At 42.2% G+C, this 18,167-nt stretch overlaps 1 protein-coding gene across 2 annotated transcripts in view; it reads left to right on the top strand.

The window, feature by feature from the left end:
• Positions 1–5,241, top strand: part of LOC122555247 (capZ-interacting protein) — a 101,095-nt gene extending 95,854 nt beyond the window's left edge. For both annotated transcript variants that reach the window (XM_087992719.1, XM_043701033.2), the window contains one exon: positions 2,851–5,241. In XM_087992719.1, the coding sequence (XP_087848845.1) occupies positions 2,851–2,892 (42 nt within the window). In that variant the 3' untranslated portion in view covers positions 2,893–5,241. The remainder of the gene's footprint in view (positions 1–2,850) is intronic.
• The last annotated feature ends 12,926 nt before the right edge of the window (positions 5,242–18,167 follow it).

Below are 18,167 nucleotides of genomic sequence, written 5' to 3'. Positions count from 1 at the left end.
TTCTTGGTGGAGGAGCAGAGGGATCTTGGGGTCTATGTTCATAGATCTTTGAAAGTTGCCACTCAGGTGGATAGAGCTTGTAAGAAGGCCTATGGTGTATTAGCGTTCATTAGCAGAGAGATTAAATTCAAGAGTCGTGAGGTGATGCTGCAGCTGTACAGGACCTTGGTAAGGCCACATTTGGAGTACTGTGTGCAGTTCTGGTCGCCTCATTTTAGGAAAGATGTGGAAGCTTTGGAGAGGGTGCAGAGGAGATTTACCAGGATGTTGCCTGGAATGGAGAATAGGTTGAGAGTGCTAGGCCTTTTCTCATTGGAACGGCGAAGGATGAGGGGTGACTTGATAGAGGTTTATAAGATGATCTGGGGAATAGAAACAGTAGACAGTCAGAGACATTTTCCCCGGGTACAACAGAGTGTTACAAGGGGACATAAATTTAAGGCGAAGGGTGGAAGGTATAGGGGGGATGTCAGGGGTAGGTTCTTTACCCAGAGAGTGGTGGGGGCATGGAATGTGCTGCCTGTGGGAGTGGCAGAGTCAGAATCATTGGTGACCTTTAAGCGGCAATTGGACAGGTACATGGATAGGTGCTTAAGCGAGGACAAATGTTCGGCACAACATCGTGGGCCGAAGGGCCTGTTCTGTGCTGTATTGTTCCGCGTCTATGGAGGGAGTGCAGTGAAGTTTTACCAGACTGATCCTGGGATGGCAGGACTGACATATGAAGAGGGACTGGATTGATCAGGACTGTTTTCCCTGGAGTTTAGTCCTGTTAGAATTTGAGGGATTTCATTGAAATCCCCCTAGTTTTTCTAGACAGGGTACTATGTAGGGCATTTAGGACTGAGATGAGGGGAAATTTCTTCTGCCACAGAAAGTGGTTGAGGTGAAACCATTTAATGTTTTCAAGAAGAGGTTAGCACAAGTCCTTGGGGTTGAAAGGATCAAAGGAAATGGGGAGATAGATACTGAGATTAGCCATGATCCTATTGAATATCGAGCAGGCTTGAGGGACCAAATGGTCTAACCCTGCTCCAATTTGTGTTTTTGACCTGTCTGCAGCCTTTAACATGTTTGAACATAACATCCTTCTCTGTGATTTGGAGATGCCGGTGTTGGACTGGGGTGTACAAAGTCAAAAATCACACAACACCAGGTTATAGTCCAACAGGTTTAATTGGAAGCACTAGCTTTCGGAGCGCTGTTCCTTCATCAGGTGGTGTGGAGTATAAGATCATAAGACACAATGTATAACAAAAGTTTACAGTGTGATGTAACTGAAATTATATATTGAAAAAGACCTAGAATGTTTGTTAAGTCTCTCACCTTTTAGAATGACCATGTTGGTTTCAGTTCTTTCTGGGATTTACATGTGAACTTTCTTAAAGTTACATTCTCAAGTGAACTTTAACAATAGATGCCATGTCGGCCCAGATAATGCATTGAAGGTGTGAGGTGCCCTGTGTGAGACTGTCTGTGCCCCAATGTTCAACTGGTTCTAATCTAAAAAAAGGATTTACAGAATCTTATATGGATTCATGCAGTTTCTGAGCAAAATAAAATGTAATTCTGTAAGTACAAATTCACCCCACAATCTCGTGTGTGTGTGTGTGTACGTGTACATGTACGCGCACGTTGGATTATAACTTGGTGTTGTGATTTTTAACTTTGTATACCCCAGTACAATACCGGCACCTCCAAATCATTTCTGGGAGAGTCTAACTACATTGACCAGGACATCAGTTTTCACCGTTCTGTTTAGTGCCATTGTCTGCTAGTAGAGAAAAAGCATCAAACTATGGAAGATTTTAAAAATATACAGAAGATGACATAGTCATGTGTTCCTTTTGTTTACCAATATTTCCGAGTGGTTAGCTGTCTCTGGTAAGCTTAGTGGGTGGGTGTCAGTTTCCAGTCATGGAACAGCAATTACAATTGAAAGTGTGAACAATAAACTGCTCTGGTACAGAGTGGGGTATGCTTGTTATAATTAACTTGAGTGTCCTCAGTCAAGCTCTAAATGGGTGACAAAACTGCTGATTTTGTCCTTCTTGGTTTACCTGCTGAATCTTGTGTGATAGTGACTGGACCTGCCGGTGGACATTTTCCTTGTCTCAAGATGTGAGTACCAGAAGCAATGCCCAATCAACCTGGCCATATTTCTTAAGAAGAAGGTGAATGAAACACTCCATATTTTGTATCTGCATCTTTTTTTGAGGTTCTATATGAAAGTGGAAGTGCTTTGCTCTTGCTCAGCCCTGACTTTTCTCAATGCAATAGCACAACAACTGAGCAGTCCCTTTAACCAGCAACTATGAATTTCAGGAGCTGCAGAAAAGTTACGGTGACAAACCGATCCGATGTATTCTTATCAAATAGGGTGGGCTCATGGGCTGAATAGTCTACTTCCAATTAGTATGTTTATACGTTCATCCTGAATCTTACCCTGTTATTTAAAAAAACACAGCTAGCTTACACTGAACATTAAAATTCAGCTTTGAATACTTGGTGATGATTGACACACAATGGAGAGAAATAAACAGTTTCATTGTTTTAGTACTTGCATTGAAAAAGTTCATACTTGTATGACATTTGATTACAAAAAAGTGATTTGCATAATGTTCGACATGAGAGCTCAACCAAGTCCATGTGTATGATTTCAATAAGAACCACTGACTTCAAAGTGTTAACTCTGCTTTCTCTCCAAAGATGCTGCCAAACGTGCTAAGTTTCTCCAGCAAATTCTTTTTTTTTGTTAACTGTGCATAATGTATGGACGAAAATGTAGCAATTAGCGAAACGCAATGCACTGAGTGCGTTAATTCAATCTGTATCTTTATTCTTTTCTAGGAAATGTCTCCTGAGGGCACTGAAGACGAAAAATGCACCTGACTATATCAAACTCGGTCCAATTGATATTCATTGGAGGCTGACAAGTTTTCAATGTAAATCTGTTTATTTTGTGCCTACAGGTGAAAGATTCTGCGCAACTTTTAGCTCTTTTGTTTGCTAGGGTGTGTGCACATTTCTGTAATAGTTCCCCTGCACATTGTTTGCTTCTGCTCATTAAGGGCTGGACTCATTCACAGATCTATCCCAATTTACTCAGGTATCTCCTTCGTGCATCATGATTTTGAAAATTTCTCTTTTGGATAAATACTTAATTCTAGCTGCACATTACAAGGAGTGACTGCAATGAATGTCAATAAATAAAATAGCACAGAAATGCCAAAAAAGAATTGTGTGCTGGACCTTTACAATTCGATATGCATGTGTGGAATAGTGGATGTGAAACTTGCACACAACTGCATAATTTAAAAAACAGAATGAATAATTCCCTGAAACCAAAAATGGCAATCTTAGAATCAGGGGAATCAAATGAGAAGATTCCAAATATACAGTAATTAATGCCAATGATTTATTTAAGTGTAAAAATACCCCAATTAGTCAGGTCCTCCATGCTGCTGCCTTCCAGCTTTATTTCAGAATAAGGTATCTCTAATAAAAAATAATGGAAGGAAAGTTACAGATTTGTATATATTTTGTTGTCCTTCTATTAACACTTCTATTTTGGAGATTGGCCAAACATGGCAACACAATAGCTGATCAGTTGGTTGGTGGGACAGGCAGAGCAGGATTGAAGTAGAGCTCAGTAGTTAGTTTATGGGGTCTCCAACTTAAATCCCAGCAGTTTGATGGAGTGAAGAAACTTGCTAATCCTCTTCTGAAGCTATCTGTCAAATCAGACCAGGGAAGGAATAGATAATTCCCTGTTTCATTTTAACACTCTCTAGCTACACCCCGTGCCTCTCAGGCCTGATTTCAACCAAACCTAAAATCAAGGAGATGATTGACTTAAATTTATGTATTACTTGTCTCAGGTGAATACCTATTCGGTTGTTTGCCTTAAAGATTGAAAACAAAGTTCTTGTATATCAACGATCTCCCTAGCCTTTGATTCAAAACTGTCACCAATATAAGCCACTATATATATTATCATTTACTTAGGAATGTTGGCTTCTGTGAAACTTTAATTTCAGTTTATCTGTTTAAGACAAAATTGCTCTGAACTCCTGTTTAAATAGTTTCCTCTGAATTCATTTTCCTCAACATCAGGGATTTTGTTTCCCATCTTGAGAAAGGTGTAGTGAGGTGCACACATTCTGGGTGATGTTAGTCATTGAGTAAAGATCCAACCTCTCCCTTTCCAGGAACAGTTCACGCTATCTACAAATAGAGAATTGTTTTATATGTGCATCCTTAACCAGGACAGCCCAATAAGATGCTGCAATTACATGGAAACCTTTGGAGTAGGAAACCCACTTGTGCTTGTGATTAAAATGTCCTGATGGAAGATTTAATTCTTTGACTGTTATTAATGCTGGGAAATATTTTAGTCTCTCTGGTAATGGAATGTTGAATTTTGAACCCTCGCAATGAGCAGAGGCTTTCGACACTTTCATATCCACTAATGGCAACACATCTGCAGATGACTGAAATGATGATGTGATCATACTTTAACACTTCATTCAGTTCCATTGCTCATGCACGTTAAACATTCAAAATACATACCAAATTACAAGTCAAGCCCAGAAATGGGAAAATGTTTTTACAAATGTCCTGGTTAAGTATTTTACAAAACAAATATATGTGAAAACACTGCAATGAGTAAAGTGATTTACATCAGTAAGTGTTTCTCACAAACCTTTTATATATGTTCATTTTCATGGTATTTACAAAGTTAAAATGTGAAAACCCCAGTGGAATACTTTATAGTGCAGCGTTGCCCTCTGCTTGCCTTTTTCCATAGCAGTTAAAGTGAACTCTGGCAGCAGCCTACAAATTCTGTAGTTCCACATAAGTACTTTATAATCTCACCACACTGTGCTGATGCAGAGTCACTATGCACTTCACACATGGTTGCTTGTTTCTGTTTTTTTATGAATATCTCAATGTTCCATGACTGACTTGGATGAACAATGATCAGGATTATTCTATTCATTAAGAAATTTCATTAAAGGCAATATCTACATGTAATGAACTTGTTAAAATTTCAAATTAACCTGTGCATTGCATTGGCAGCTTTCATTGAGTTCAGTCACTGTGAAATTATTCATTTCTGATTTTCCCCTCCACTGGTCAGAAAACACCAGTCAGTGCAGTCACATCTTACTGAATTTTTTTTTAATTTGGCAAATAAGATGAGGAAACTGTTGTTCAACAAGATTATATGAACCAGAGAATCCATTGGTCTCTGGACAATTGTGCAAGAGCTATTTGTGACTTTATTATGGTTTAAGAGAATAGGAATATGGAATTCTTGTTCCAATAAATCTGATCTGAGAAAATATTTGATTTGAATAATGTAAATTGATATTTTCTGGCTTAATATATAAAAGATTTAAAATAGTAAGATTTAAAATGTGGTTTCGTTGAAAAAAAGATTGAATTTAAGAGTATTGACTAAAACTTCCAGGTGGAAATATATTTATCAACACATTGCCTCATCAAAAGGTACACATGAAACATGAGAACAAATTAGTTCAGTGGCAGGAAGACATTAATCTCATTTGATACCTACAATGACCTCTTGTTTCATGCAGACATAGAAATATGTATAATAGGAGCACGGTCTTGCTGTAAATAACCTTCCTGTCAAGCTATACTGCCACCCTTGCTTCAACTAACGATACAATTTTACTTGTCATTGAATAACCTTCTCTCTCAACAGATTTCAAAATGCTGGTTTTAAATTATTCAATCAAATTGTGTTAGTCAAAATTTCTCACGTAGGTACAACTCCAGATCAACTACCTTCAGATACAAAATACTAAGTTAATGAGAAGTGTATATTAAGAAATCAACCAGAAGGAAAGTTTGATCAGAGTAGCCCCAACAGATTTGAGATTTTGGAGGCATTGATAATAGAAGTGTGATAAATCAGTAAGTTACAGAATGATTAGCCATGGGTCAGTATTTGCACTGATTCTAATAAAATCAATATCGTGTATTTGGCAAGAAAACAACCGGAATTGATGACCCTAATTTTTGCATGAGTGACCTAAATTGTATGCCCTTTTACGATGTTCACAATCTGTCCATGTATTTCTTCGTGATTTCCTGCATATTTTCGAAGCTGAATATTGCGACATAGAGAAAGTAAAGGAACTGTGCACAATTTTTTATTTACAATCACCAAATAAAGCAGGCTTGTTGATTTTATGCCACTTAACTGTAAAGTTGTTAATCAGACATTACTTGGCAAAGGACACTTCCTTCACTACTATTACAATGTTAGTGCAACTCATGTGAGTTGGTCCAATTATTGGAGATGATCTGAACAATGGGACAATGCTATCTCCACCAATGTTTCCTAATTAAAAGGTTTTGCATGTAATTTCTACTAGGGACCTCAAGATAAATCCTTTGATCACACCAAAAAAAGTAGTTGTATTGAAGTGAAAATGTTTTAAGTGGGATGGTGTCTCTGAGCAGGAGCATTTAATTTTGCTACTGCACAAATTATTGCATTACCTTGCAATTAGTATCCTAATGTATAGTGCAGGTACAATTCCTGAATTTAGAATCTAGATATGTAACACTTCTGAATGACTGAATGTAAAATTCTCAATGGAGTGAGGTGTACGCTGGAAGTGTTTGCTTTGTATTCTTGGTAAATATATGTTGCCAAAAATGCTGCTTTTGTAAGCTTTTAAGTGAAAATAAAAATGTACTATGAAAGTAAGACTTCTGATTTCAGCCTTTTTTTTTCAATCAAAGTATTAGAGTCATAGAGACGTACAGCATGGAAACAGATCCTTCGGTCCAACCCGTCCATGCCGATCAGATATCCCAACCCAATGTAGTCCCACCTACCAGCACCTGGCCCATATCCCTCCAAACCCTTCCTATTCATATACCCATCCAAATGCTTTTTAAATGCTGCAATTGTACCAGCCTCCACCACTTCCTCTGGCAGCTCATTCCATACCCGTACCACCCTCTGTGTGAAAAAGTTGCCCCTTTAGGTCTCTCTTATATCTTTCCCTTCTCACCATAAACCTATGCCCTCTAGTTATGGACTTCCTGACCCCAGAGAAAATACTTTGCCTATTTACCATATCCATGCCCCTCATAATTTTGTAAACCTCTATAAGGTCATCCCTTAGCCTCTAAAGCTCCAGGGAAAACAGCCTCAGCCTGTTCAGCCTCTTCCTATAGCTCAAATCCTCCAACCCTGGCAACATCCTTATCTTCTGGAATCTCTGTACTTTCATGGAAAATATTCATTGAAATCCATAAAGAGTGGGAAAAGGTGTGAATACCATTTGGAATGTCACCCTTCACTTTCAGGAGAAAGTGAAGGGTGACATTCCACAATCTGAGAGAGAGTTAAAGCATATGCAAGTTCAGTGTCAGGCTGCCCACAACTTGGGACTGGAAGACTAGGGATTATGAAGCCTTGATAAAGGGCTTATGCCTGAAACATCGATTCGCCTGCTCCTCCGATGCTGCCTAACCTGCTGTGATTTTCCAGCACCACACTCTCGACTCTAATCTCGAGCATCTGCAGATGCTGGAGATTAGAGTCGAGAGTGTGGTGCTGGAAAATCACAGCAGGTTAGGCAGCATCGGAGGAGCAGGCGAATCGATGTTTCAGGCATAAGCCCTTTATCAAGGCTTCGTAATCCCTAGTCTTCCAGTCCCAAGTTGTGGGCAGCCTGACACTGAACTTGCATATGCTTTAACTCTCTCTCGGATTGTACGTTTGCAACAGTGACAAAACTCTTTGGTAATAGATACAGGTATTTGGAAATTATTTCATCAGTTTAGCAGTGGTATTTCTTAACTGTTTCTTAAAGAAATTGGATCCATTGTAGAATCAGATTTTTGCAATGGCTATGTCTACTTGTCAGCTGTAGACCAAGTTCCAACCAGTTTTGCAGTTTCTATGAAGTTTTAGTCATATAAATCTTAGTATTTTTCTTGCAAAAGGTGTGTTTAGATGGCAAGGCTCCAAGTATAGTAACACTCAGCAAGATGTGCAGAATGAGGTATGTTGCAAAATGAGCAAACATATTAAGCACTTGAGGTGCATCTGATTTGTGCATTGTAATTAGTTTGCTGCTTGCTTAATGGTAATCTGTACTCCGGGTTCTCTAGCGTAGATTTGCCATGTTCTAAAATTTTGCTTTCACCCACCGAATTGGTAAACAGCTGCAGCAGGAAGAATACTTACATTCAGTCGAACTTACCACCTTTTGAATAAGTATCAAGAAACATGAAAATAACCTTGACCAGGAGAGGAAACAATTTACCAAAAACATGTAAATATCACCACACACTGATGAAGTTTTGTTTCAAGTCAATGATGAAGGGGGGACTAACAGGAAGTGAACAAACTACCAAGAACTCTGAACCTTCTCAGTAATGACAGTAACTCCCCTGTCAACGTGATTTCACTTTGTTAGACACACTTTCATTTCTCCAATGTTAGACTAACAGTGTTGAGACTTTCTGTAACCTTGCTGTTAATTCAGTGAATTTTTCTGTTTGGGGCGACTTGACAGAAAATGCAAGAATTGAAATTGACAGATGTGAAGAACGCTGGAGGCATTTGTTTATTCAGAGTGATTGAAATGGCGGGGGGGGGGGGGGGGGGTTGTCACAAGTAATTGAGGCAGAGACCACTCGAGGGAAGAATGGATAGATATTTGAAGGAGGATGATACACGATGCTTGGTGTGGGATGGGGGTGGTGGTGGAGGTGGGGTAGTAGGATTACTCTTCCATACAGATAGCATCAGCAGGATTGACCCACTGGCCATCAGCTGTGCTATAAATCTCTGAGTATAATTGCTGAGATTTGCTAGCTGTGCATCAATTTGAGATTATGCCTTTGTGGAGGGCAAGTTTTTCAAAACAAAAATCAACCTGTTAGAGTTTGCAGATGAGTGAGTTAGTGTGTCAAATGTATTCAAATTAGTTGACATTTTATACATTTTTGAACTCTTGATCTCTTGCTTCTCTGTTCCTCTCTGCTATTTTCAGGCTTTTGAGTTGCTGTTATCCATCCTTTTGACATTCAGTTGCATCGCCATTGCTGAATCACCCACTATTAACATGCTGGGGATTATCATTGACTAGAAACTGAACCAGTTATATAAATGCTTTGGCTCCAAGAGCAGCTCAGAGGCTAGGAGTTCTGCGGCAAGTAACTCAACTCTGAAATCCATGGCCTAGCTATGACACAAGTCAGGATTGTGATGGAATACTGTCATCTTCCTGGATGACTGCAGCCTTTTCAACACTTGTACACTAGCCAGCACAAAGCAGCCTGCTTGCTGTGGACCCAATCCATCACCATCATCGTGCACTTCCTCTACCCTGATGCAAATTGCAGCAGTCTGCACCACCTACAAGATGCACTGCAGCAACTCTCTGCTTCAAGAGCAGTTTCCACGCTCTCAATGTTTACTGCTGTGAAGGTCAAGAGCAGTAGATGTTTGCAAATACAGCGCCCACAATTCCCCTCCAAGCCATACGCCACCCTGACTTGGAGCTGCATCACTGTTCTTCTACTGTCACTGGGTCAAAATCCTGGAACATCCTTCCTCACAGCACTGGGGATGTACCTTCTCCCCCGCCAACCGGGCTGCAGTGTTTTGAGAAGGTGGCTTACCCTCGCCTGCTCAAGGGCAAGAAAGGTGTGGACAATAAAAGTTGGTCCAGCCAGCAACACCCCCTACGTGTGAATTTAAAAAAGGTTACAACCTGATTTGCTGTATCAACACATTTTAACCTTCTGTTCTTAATTGCTTTATGGGCTTTGGCTTCGATCCTGATTTTTCAATCGTAAGCAGCTCTTGAGGTTTAACAGCACAGTGTCACTGTGATATGGGAAACTACAATGACTGAGGATATTTGGTTTGATTTCGATAGCAGCCATTTTGGGCCCATAGAGTTATTGGTTAAACTAGGCCAGGTTCTGGTACTGATGTTATCTGGTAAATTCAAACTGCCACTTGGGCACCAAAAGATCAGTCTTAAGACAAGTTAAAATTTCACTTTATTTCCATAGAATAGATTTCTGCTATTGTGATGATAATTTGATTGTCACTTAGTTACAATCTTAGCACTCCCTCCCTAACAGGCACAGTGAGGCCACCTAGACCAGTTGGGCTGCAGCAGTTCAAGAAGACAGCCCACTATCATTGGGAATTGGCAATAAAAGCTGGCCCAGCCAGTGATGACAACATCCTCGGAATATTTGCATTTTAAATAAAATACCGAGGCATTCAAGTATGAAATAGGCAAATGAAATTTAATCTGAATAAGTGTGAAATAAAGTGAAGTGAGACATTTCTGGAGGTACGGCTGGTCAGGCAACATCTGAGGAACAGGAGAATCGATGTTTCAGGCATAAGCCCTTATCAGGAGTTGATGACCTGGGGGATGCAGTGCGAGAGGGACTCACTCTTTGTCGAGAGAGGAGGGGAACTTCTTCAAGGTAGATATCCTTGGAAGAGGCTTTGCAGTAGGGTTGAAATCAACTAGGAGAAAGTGAGGACTGCAGATGCTGGAGATCAGAGTCGAGAGTGTGCTGCTGGAAAAGCACAGCAGATCAGGCAACATCCAAGAAGCAGGAGAATCAACGTTTCGGGCATAAGCCCCTCATATTTGGGAGGTACAACATGGATAAACATTAAATTCTAAATGGTCCTGTTGTCACGGAATTACAAGAACAGAGAGATTTCTTTGAAAGAGCTTTCCAATCTAATCTCATATTACATCATTTTCCCCAGAGCTCTGAAAATGAGTTCTCTTCAAGACATGTCCAATTGCCTTTGAAAGTCCTTATGAAATCAGATGACATAAATCTTTTCAGAAAGTGCTCCAAATCATAATTCTTTGTGAGAAGAGATTTCTGCTCATGTTCTGCCCAGTTCTTCAAAACCAAATGATTGTAGCACAGAACGAGGCCATTTGGCCCACTGTGTCCAAGCCAGTACTCCGATCTGATTTCATTTATTATTGTCACATGTACGGAGATAACAATGGAATGTATTGTGTTGCGTGCTCGCCAAGTAAACCATCCCTTACACAATTACATCAGGATAATCGAACAGAATGCAGAATATAGAGTTACAGCTACAGCGAAGGCACAGAGAGAGATAAACTCTAATATGAGGCCCACTCAAAGTCTGATAACAGGAGGGAAGAAGCTGCTCTTGAATCTGTTGGTAGATGGTTTCAAACTTTCATATCTTCTGCCCGACAGAAGAGAGTGTAACCAGGGTGAGAGGGGTCTTTGATTATGTTAGCTGCTTTCCTGAGGCAGCAGCAAGTGTAGCTGGAGTCAATGGATGGGAGGCTGGATTACATGGTGGACTGGGCTGTGTTCACAACTCTCTGTAATTTCTTGCAGTCTTGGGCACAGCAGTTGCCATGCCAAGCTGTGATGCATCCAGATGGAATGCTTTCTATGGTGCATCTATAAAAATTGATAAAAGTCATTGTGGACATGCCTTCTGAGGATGTAGAGGAAATGATGTGCTTTCTTGACCATATGTCAACATGGAGAGAGTGGTGCTGGAAAAGCACAACAGGTCAGGCAGCATCTGAGGAGCAGGAGAATAGACAGGAAGGGCTTAGTCGATTCTTCTGAACCTTGGATGCTGCCTAACCTCCTGTGCTTTTCCAGCACCACACTCTTGACTCTGATCTCCACCATCTGCAGTCCTCACCTTCTCCATAGCATCAATGTGGATGGACCAGGACAAGTCAGAATCATAGAATCCTACAGTGTGGAAGCAGGCCTTTCAACCCATCGAGTTCACACCGACCCTCTGAAGAGCATACCAACCAGACCCTCTCCCCTACTTTATAACCATGGCTATTACACCTAACTTGCACATCTTTGGACTGTGGGTGGAAACCAGAGCACCCAGAGGGAGATTGTGTAAATGCCACACTGTCACCCAAGGCTAGAATTGAACCTGCGGCCCTGGTGCTGTGAGGCAGCAGTGCTAACCACTGAGCCACCTAATCCAAGGGGAAGGCTCTTGCCCGAGATGTTTACATTCTGTGAAATTTGTTGGTGATATTTATTCCTGGGAACTTGAAATTCTTGATTATTTCTCCAACTGCCTGAATTTCCTCAACCTGTTATCATACTGATAAAACTCCTCATAGTTCATTTTTATTCCTTTAATTTTTATGTAAACATCCATACATAACTTGAGCTTTACGCATTTTGTCTGCCACGACAGATCCAAGTGCCTGGATTTGTTTCCATTTAAGTTCATTTTAACTTCTCTTCTCTATTAGTTCTCTCTGCCTCATGCTGTCATGCCTCATTTTACTTCACTCTCAGGTGCTCAACTCTCCCACTTTACTATCCTAACTCTCCACTGCTCCATGACCTTCCTACTCTCTTACCACCATTCCAGGCTCGACTCCCTCTTTGGAATGGCTGCAGCTTCCCCTTTGCTGCTCTTGACATTCTCTGAAGGGATCAATGAAGCATGAAGGGCAGGTGCATAATGACCTGCAACTCCCAACTGTCCTACCCCACTATCTCATTGGCATTCACAGCTGATGCAGCTAGTTTGGAGCTAATCCCCTTCATGTCCAAGTCACCCCTCCCACTGTTGACCCTGCAGACTGTGTCAGAGGATCAGCTTTCACTACCTCTCTATGCAGGTCCATCCAGAATGTCTTTTCACTGGTTAATAAGGCTTTGGCCTTCCATACGTTCATTCCAGAAAACTGCATCAATTGCATGGTGTTAATGGAAGTCTGGTTGAGGGTCAATGATATCTTTGCCCTTCGTGAGGTTTCCTTCCATGCCCAGTTTCATCTTCCACCACTTATCCCATTAAGATTATGGCCTTGGCAGTGGAGTTGATCACCAAATCTTAAGATCTGTTCCCAACAGCTCTTGCAATTTCACATCTTTTGAGCATTTCCCCTTTTTCTAGCCCTTCACCTCTCCTTAAAGATCATTGTTCTGCTCTGCCATTCCAACTATCATAAAAATGTTCTCACCAAGTTGTCTTCACAGCTTTCCTCCCTTTGCTTTGGCACCAACTTCTCATCTTCAATGATTTTAACTTTCATCTCAACTCGTCATATTCTCTCTTTTGGGTTCCCAGCTGTCTTACTCTCCCTAAAACTCTGCCTGCAATATTCCAACCAAATTCACCATTTCCTCTGAAACCCTGTCATCTCACATGGTCGAGTGTATCAGTTACAGATAAGGCCATCTGTAATCACTTCCTGGTATCTATCACCACCCACACTACATGCTTTTGTATCTTTCACCCATTCACTTACAACTCCAGTCTTAAAATTGCAACTTCTCATTTATGTCTCTCCCTCTCTCTCCCCCCCTCCCCACCTCCGCCCCCCCCCCCCACCACCCACCATTTCTCTCGCTCTCTCTCTCTCTCTTTGATCATTCTTCCTGGTCAGGCTCGAGTCTCGAGTCTTACAATTACACCAGACATGAACTTAGCCCCATCTGGTCAGTGATGTGATAACCATTCACCACCGGATTAATCTGGCCCACAGAAAGCATTACCTGCTCCTGTGCCTGGCTGCTTAAACTGTTTGAAGATCATCCTGGATTGCAAGGATAGCCCATACCTTCTTCAGTGCAAAATGGTCACCTTTAGTCCCTCTCTCCTGTCCCTTCATTCTCACTTCCAACAACACCGTGGGGAGCTCCAGGACTTATTCTCATTAGGATTGCGACAATCCAATCAGTTCCCTTTGCTGTGTGAACCTTGCCTTTAAGGGATTCCACCTTGAAGGACTCCACATAGAGTGTCAATATGACATTGCAGCTCTGTCTGCAAGTTGATTGCACTCACAGGAAACAGTTTGTTACTGTCCTGTCAGCTTCATAACCTGTCTGCTTCATACCATTTTAAAATGGTTAAAACCCATGGAGTTCATTAACCTCTGACTAGCAATCGATCATTGGCGTATTATCATTAACATGAAATGGTGAACAGCAGCGGAAAGCACTGCGCTGATGTGGTTTATCGTGTTTGAGTAATCAGCAAGCAACTTAATCTCCATGTGAAATTCACGGTTGACAGTCAGTGCATGAGACAATGTACATGAGATAACACACACTCTTGGAGACTGCTGATAATCCAGTAATGCCTGCTTGCTATATCGAGAGGCCTATTTTACTCATTTGAGAAAGGTAAGTGATCAGGGTGTATGGATTGATCACAAGCAAGAGGAGGTAATACGCATGTTGTCACAATGTCCCTAATGTTCTCTACTTTAAAGTAGGACACAGGCCTCCTAATAACATTTTAAATATTGAAATAGTTTCGAGACTGGAGTGTGTCTTACGCAGGAAAGCAAGCCTTTAAACGCAGCTTTTCAGTTGAGTATTGAAAGTCTACACAGACTTAACACATCAATTTGGAGGAGCCGGTGTTGGACTGGGGTGAACAAAGTTAAAAATCACACAACACCAGGTTATAGTCCAACCGGTTTAATTGGGAGCACACTAGCCTTTGGAGCGACGCTCCTTCATCAGGTGGTTGATGATGAAGGTGATGAAGCAGCAGTGCTCTGAAAGCTAGTGCTTCCAAATAAACCGGTTGGACCATAACCTGGTGTTATGTGATTTTTAACTTTAACATATCGAGGTTAACAGCCAAAGAGCTAAAAGATCCTCAAAAGATATGTGCCCCATTTTGATGACTAAGTCAGATGAAATTTCTGCATTCATTGACTGGAATTCATGTGATTTAGACAGAAGCCTACACAACCCATTGACCATTTCATATGTAGAGTTGAAACTTTATTGCTGGAACAGCACAGCAGGTCAGGCAGCATCCAGAGATTCGACGTTTCGGGCACAGGCCCTTCTTCAGGAATGAGCAGAGAGTTTCAGCAGGAGAAGATAAAAGGTAGGGAGGAGGGTCTTGGAGGAGGGGCGTTGGAAATGTGATAGGTTGAAAGAGGTCAAGGTGAGGGTGATAGGTCGGAGTAGGATGGAGGCGGAGAGGTCAAGAAGAAGACTGCAGGTCAGGAAGGCGGTGCCGGGCTGGAGGGATTCGGCTGAGACAAGGTGGGGGGAGGGGGGATGAAGAAACTGGTGAAGTCCAAGTTCATCCCCTGTGGTTGGAGGGTTCCCAGTCGGAAGATAAGACGCTCCTCCTCCGACCGTCGCGTTGTTGTGGTTTGGCGGTGGATGAGTCCAATGACCTGCATATCCTCGGTGGAGTGGGAGGGGGAGTTGAAATGCTGTGCTACAGGGTGGTTGGGTTGGTTCGTCCGGGTGGCCCAGAGGTGCTCTCTGAATCGCTCCGCAAGTAGGCGGCCTGTCTCCCCAATATAGAGGAGGCCACACCGGCTGCAGCGGATGCAGTAGATGATGTGAGTGGAGGTGCAGGTGAATCTGTGGCGGATATGGAAGAGGGCAAATGGTAAAGAAGTGATTTTTAAAAATGTATTGTGAGCAAATAGATTTGTAGAATTGGCAATCATCTCTCCTCCCATGGAACCTTACCAGAAAGATTCATGGGAGAAACCAGGGATTATTGTATCAAAGAGCTAATGAAGGAAGGAGGTAAGTATAAAGTGATCTGCACAGGCTGACAGTGTTTAAAGGTCTAAGTATAAACATATGTAATCACTGGAGCACCCAAACATGGCAAGAGATGGGGAAGGTGTGGCTTCTGCAGTCATCAAGGAAATGCACAGTTTTGAAATCCTTCTGGCAGAAAGTGCCAGCAGTAGAGGCACTAAACTAGAGCAGCCATAAACAGTCGTGTGTCGAGAGTGTGGTGCTGGAAAACACAGCAGGTCAGGCAGCATCCGAGGAGCAGGATAATGGACGTTTTGGGCAAAAGCCCTTCATCAGGAATGAGGCTTGTGAGCTGAGGGAGTAGAGAGATAAATGAGAGGGGGGTTGGGGGGGGTAAGGGAGCGGGGGGCTGGGGGTAAGATAGCTGAGAGTCTGATAGGTAGATGGAAGTGGGGGCTGATGGTGAAAGGTCGGAGAGGAGGGTGGAGCAAATAGGCAGGAAGAAATTTCCCTCCCCTCCCCTATCCGCTTTCCTTAAAGACCATTCCCTCCGCGACTCCCTTGTCAGGTCCACAACCCCCACCAACCCACTCACCCCTCCCGGCACCTTCCCCAGCCACCACAGGAAATGCAAAACTTGCACTCACATCTCCCCCCTCACCTCTGTCCAAGGCCCCATAGGAGCCTTCCACATACATCAGAGATTTACCTGCCCTTCCACACATATCATTTACTGTATGCGTTGCTCCCGATGTGATCTCCTCTACATTGGGGAGGCAGGACATCTACTTGCAGATTGTTTCAGAGAACACCTCCGTGATACGTGCACCAATTACCCCCACCACCCCGTGGCTGAACACTTCAACTCCCCCTCCCACTCTGTCAAGGATCTGGGCCTCCTCCATCCCCACACCCTGACCACCTTGAGAAAGAATACCTCATCTTCCAGGACCCTCCAACCACATGACATCAATGTGGATTTCACCAGTTTCCTCATTTCTCCTCCCCCCACCTTATCCCTTCCAACTTGGCACCGCCTTCATAACCTGTCCTACCTGTCCATCTTCTTTCCATCCTATCTGCTCCAACCTCCTCTCCAACCTATCACCATTACCCCCACTTCTGTCTACCTATCACACTCTCAGCTACTTTCTCCACAGCCCCACCCCTCTCCCATTTATCTCTCCATCCCCTCGGGTTACAAGCCTTATTTCTGAGGAAGGGCTCTTGCCCAAAACATCGATTCTCCAGCTCCTCGGATGCTCCCTGAACTGTTGCACTTTTCAGGCACCCCACTCTCAACTCTGATCAATCCAGCATCTGCCGTCCTCACTTTCTCCTAGTTGATAAAGTCGTGTACCAAACCAACAAACCCCACTCAAGGAGTCATGTTGTGACTGGTGGACATCATCAGAACAGAGGCGGCAGAGATGTAAGTTTGCTCACTGAGCTGGAAGGTTCGTTTTCAGACATTTCATCATTATTAAGCCTCCAGTGAAGCACTGGTGTTAGTGATCTGCTTTCTATTTATGTGAATAGAAATAGAAAGCGGGTCATAACACCAGTGCTTCACTGGAGGCTCACTGATGATGTTATCTCGTATGGTGATGAAACCTCTGAAAACAAACCTTGCAGCTCAGTGAACAAACCTACATCCAGAACTTAGAGAACTATTTGTTCCTGCTTCTGTCTTGTTACCTCTGGTGTCAGCAAGGATCTACCCTTGGCTCCCTCTTATTTAATATTTTCATTCTGCTTCTTGATATCCATAAACACAGCAGAGGGTGTCACGTGTGTACTGACAATACCCAGCTCTACCTCACAATTATCTACTTCAATGCCCCCACTCTTGTTAAATGATCAGACTACTTAACCAACATCCGATACTGGGTAAGTAGAAATTCCCTCCAGTTAAACATGGGAAGGACTGAAGACTTTCTTTTGGTCACAGCTCCAAGTTCTATTCTTACCCCACCATCTTCAATCCATCTCATCCTTGTTTTCAATTCCCTCCATGCCTCACCCCCCACCCTATCTCTGTAAACTCCTCCAGCCCGAAGGTATCTGCACTCCTGTAACTCTGACCTCTTGAACGCCCCTAATTTTAATTGCTGCACCATGGGAGGCCATGCCTTCAGTTACTTAAGCCTTAAGCTCTGGAAAACCCTCCCTTCACCTCTCTGCTTCTCAATTTCACTTTCCTCTTTAAGATTCTCTTTAAAATCACTGCCTTTGACCAAACTTTTGGTCATTTGTGGCTCAATGTCATATTTTATTTCATAATACTCTTGTGACCTGCCTTTGGATGTTTCATTAAATTCAAAGAGCTGTAAATTATTTATTATTAGTGTCTTATTAGTGTCTGCAACTTATTAGTGTCTTTTGTTATTTTTCCATTTCAAATGTACTTGGATATTTCATATTTCTATTTTTCAGAATGTCACGCTATTTTGCTATTCTCTGCTGTTATTTGCCATTTAAATGGAGTTCAGTGCCGTCAAATAACTAAGACTTTAGCTACTCACCATCTGCAGAATTCAGATATAATACCACATTGCTACATCGTGGCAAGTACAGGAATTACGGCAGTAGCACTGAAATGACATTGG

This window comes from Chiloscyllium plagiosum, unplaced genomic scaffold, assembly GCF_037043375.1.
Source record: "Chiloscyllium plagiosum isolate Xiang-an unplaced genomic scaffold, Cpla_swu_hap1 HiC_scaffold_12, whole genome shotgun sequence".
NCBI classification, from domain to species: Eukaryota; Metazoa; Chordata; class Chondrichthyes; order Orectolobiformes; family Hemiscylliidae; genus Chiloscyllium; species Chiloscyllium plagiosum.
The sequence above is the reverse complement of the archived record's forward strand: the minus strand, read 5'-3'. Positions and strand labels throughout refer to the sequence as shown.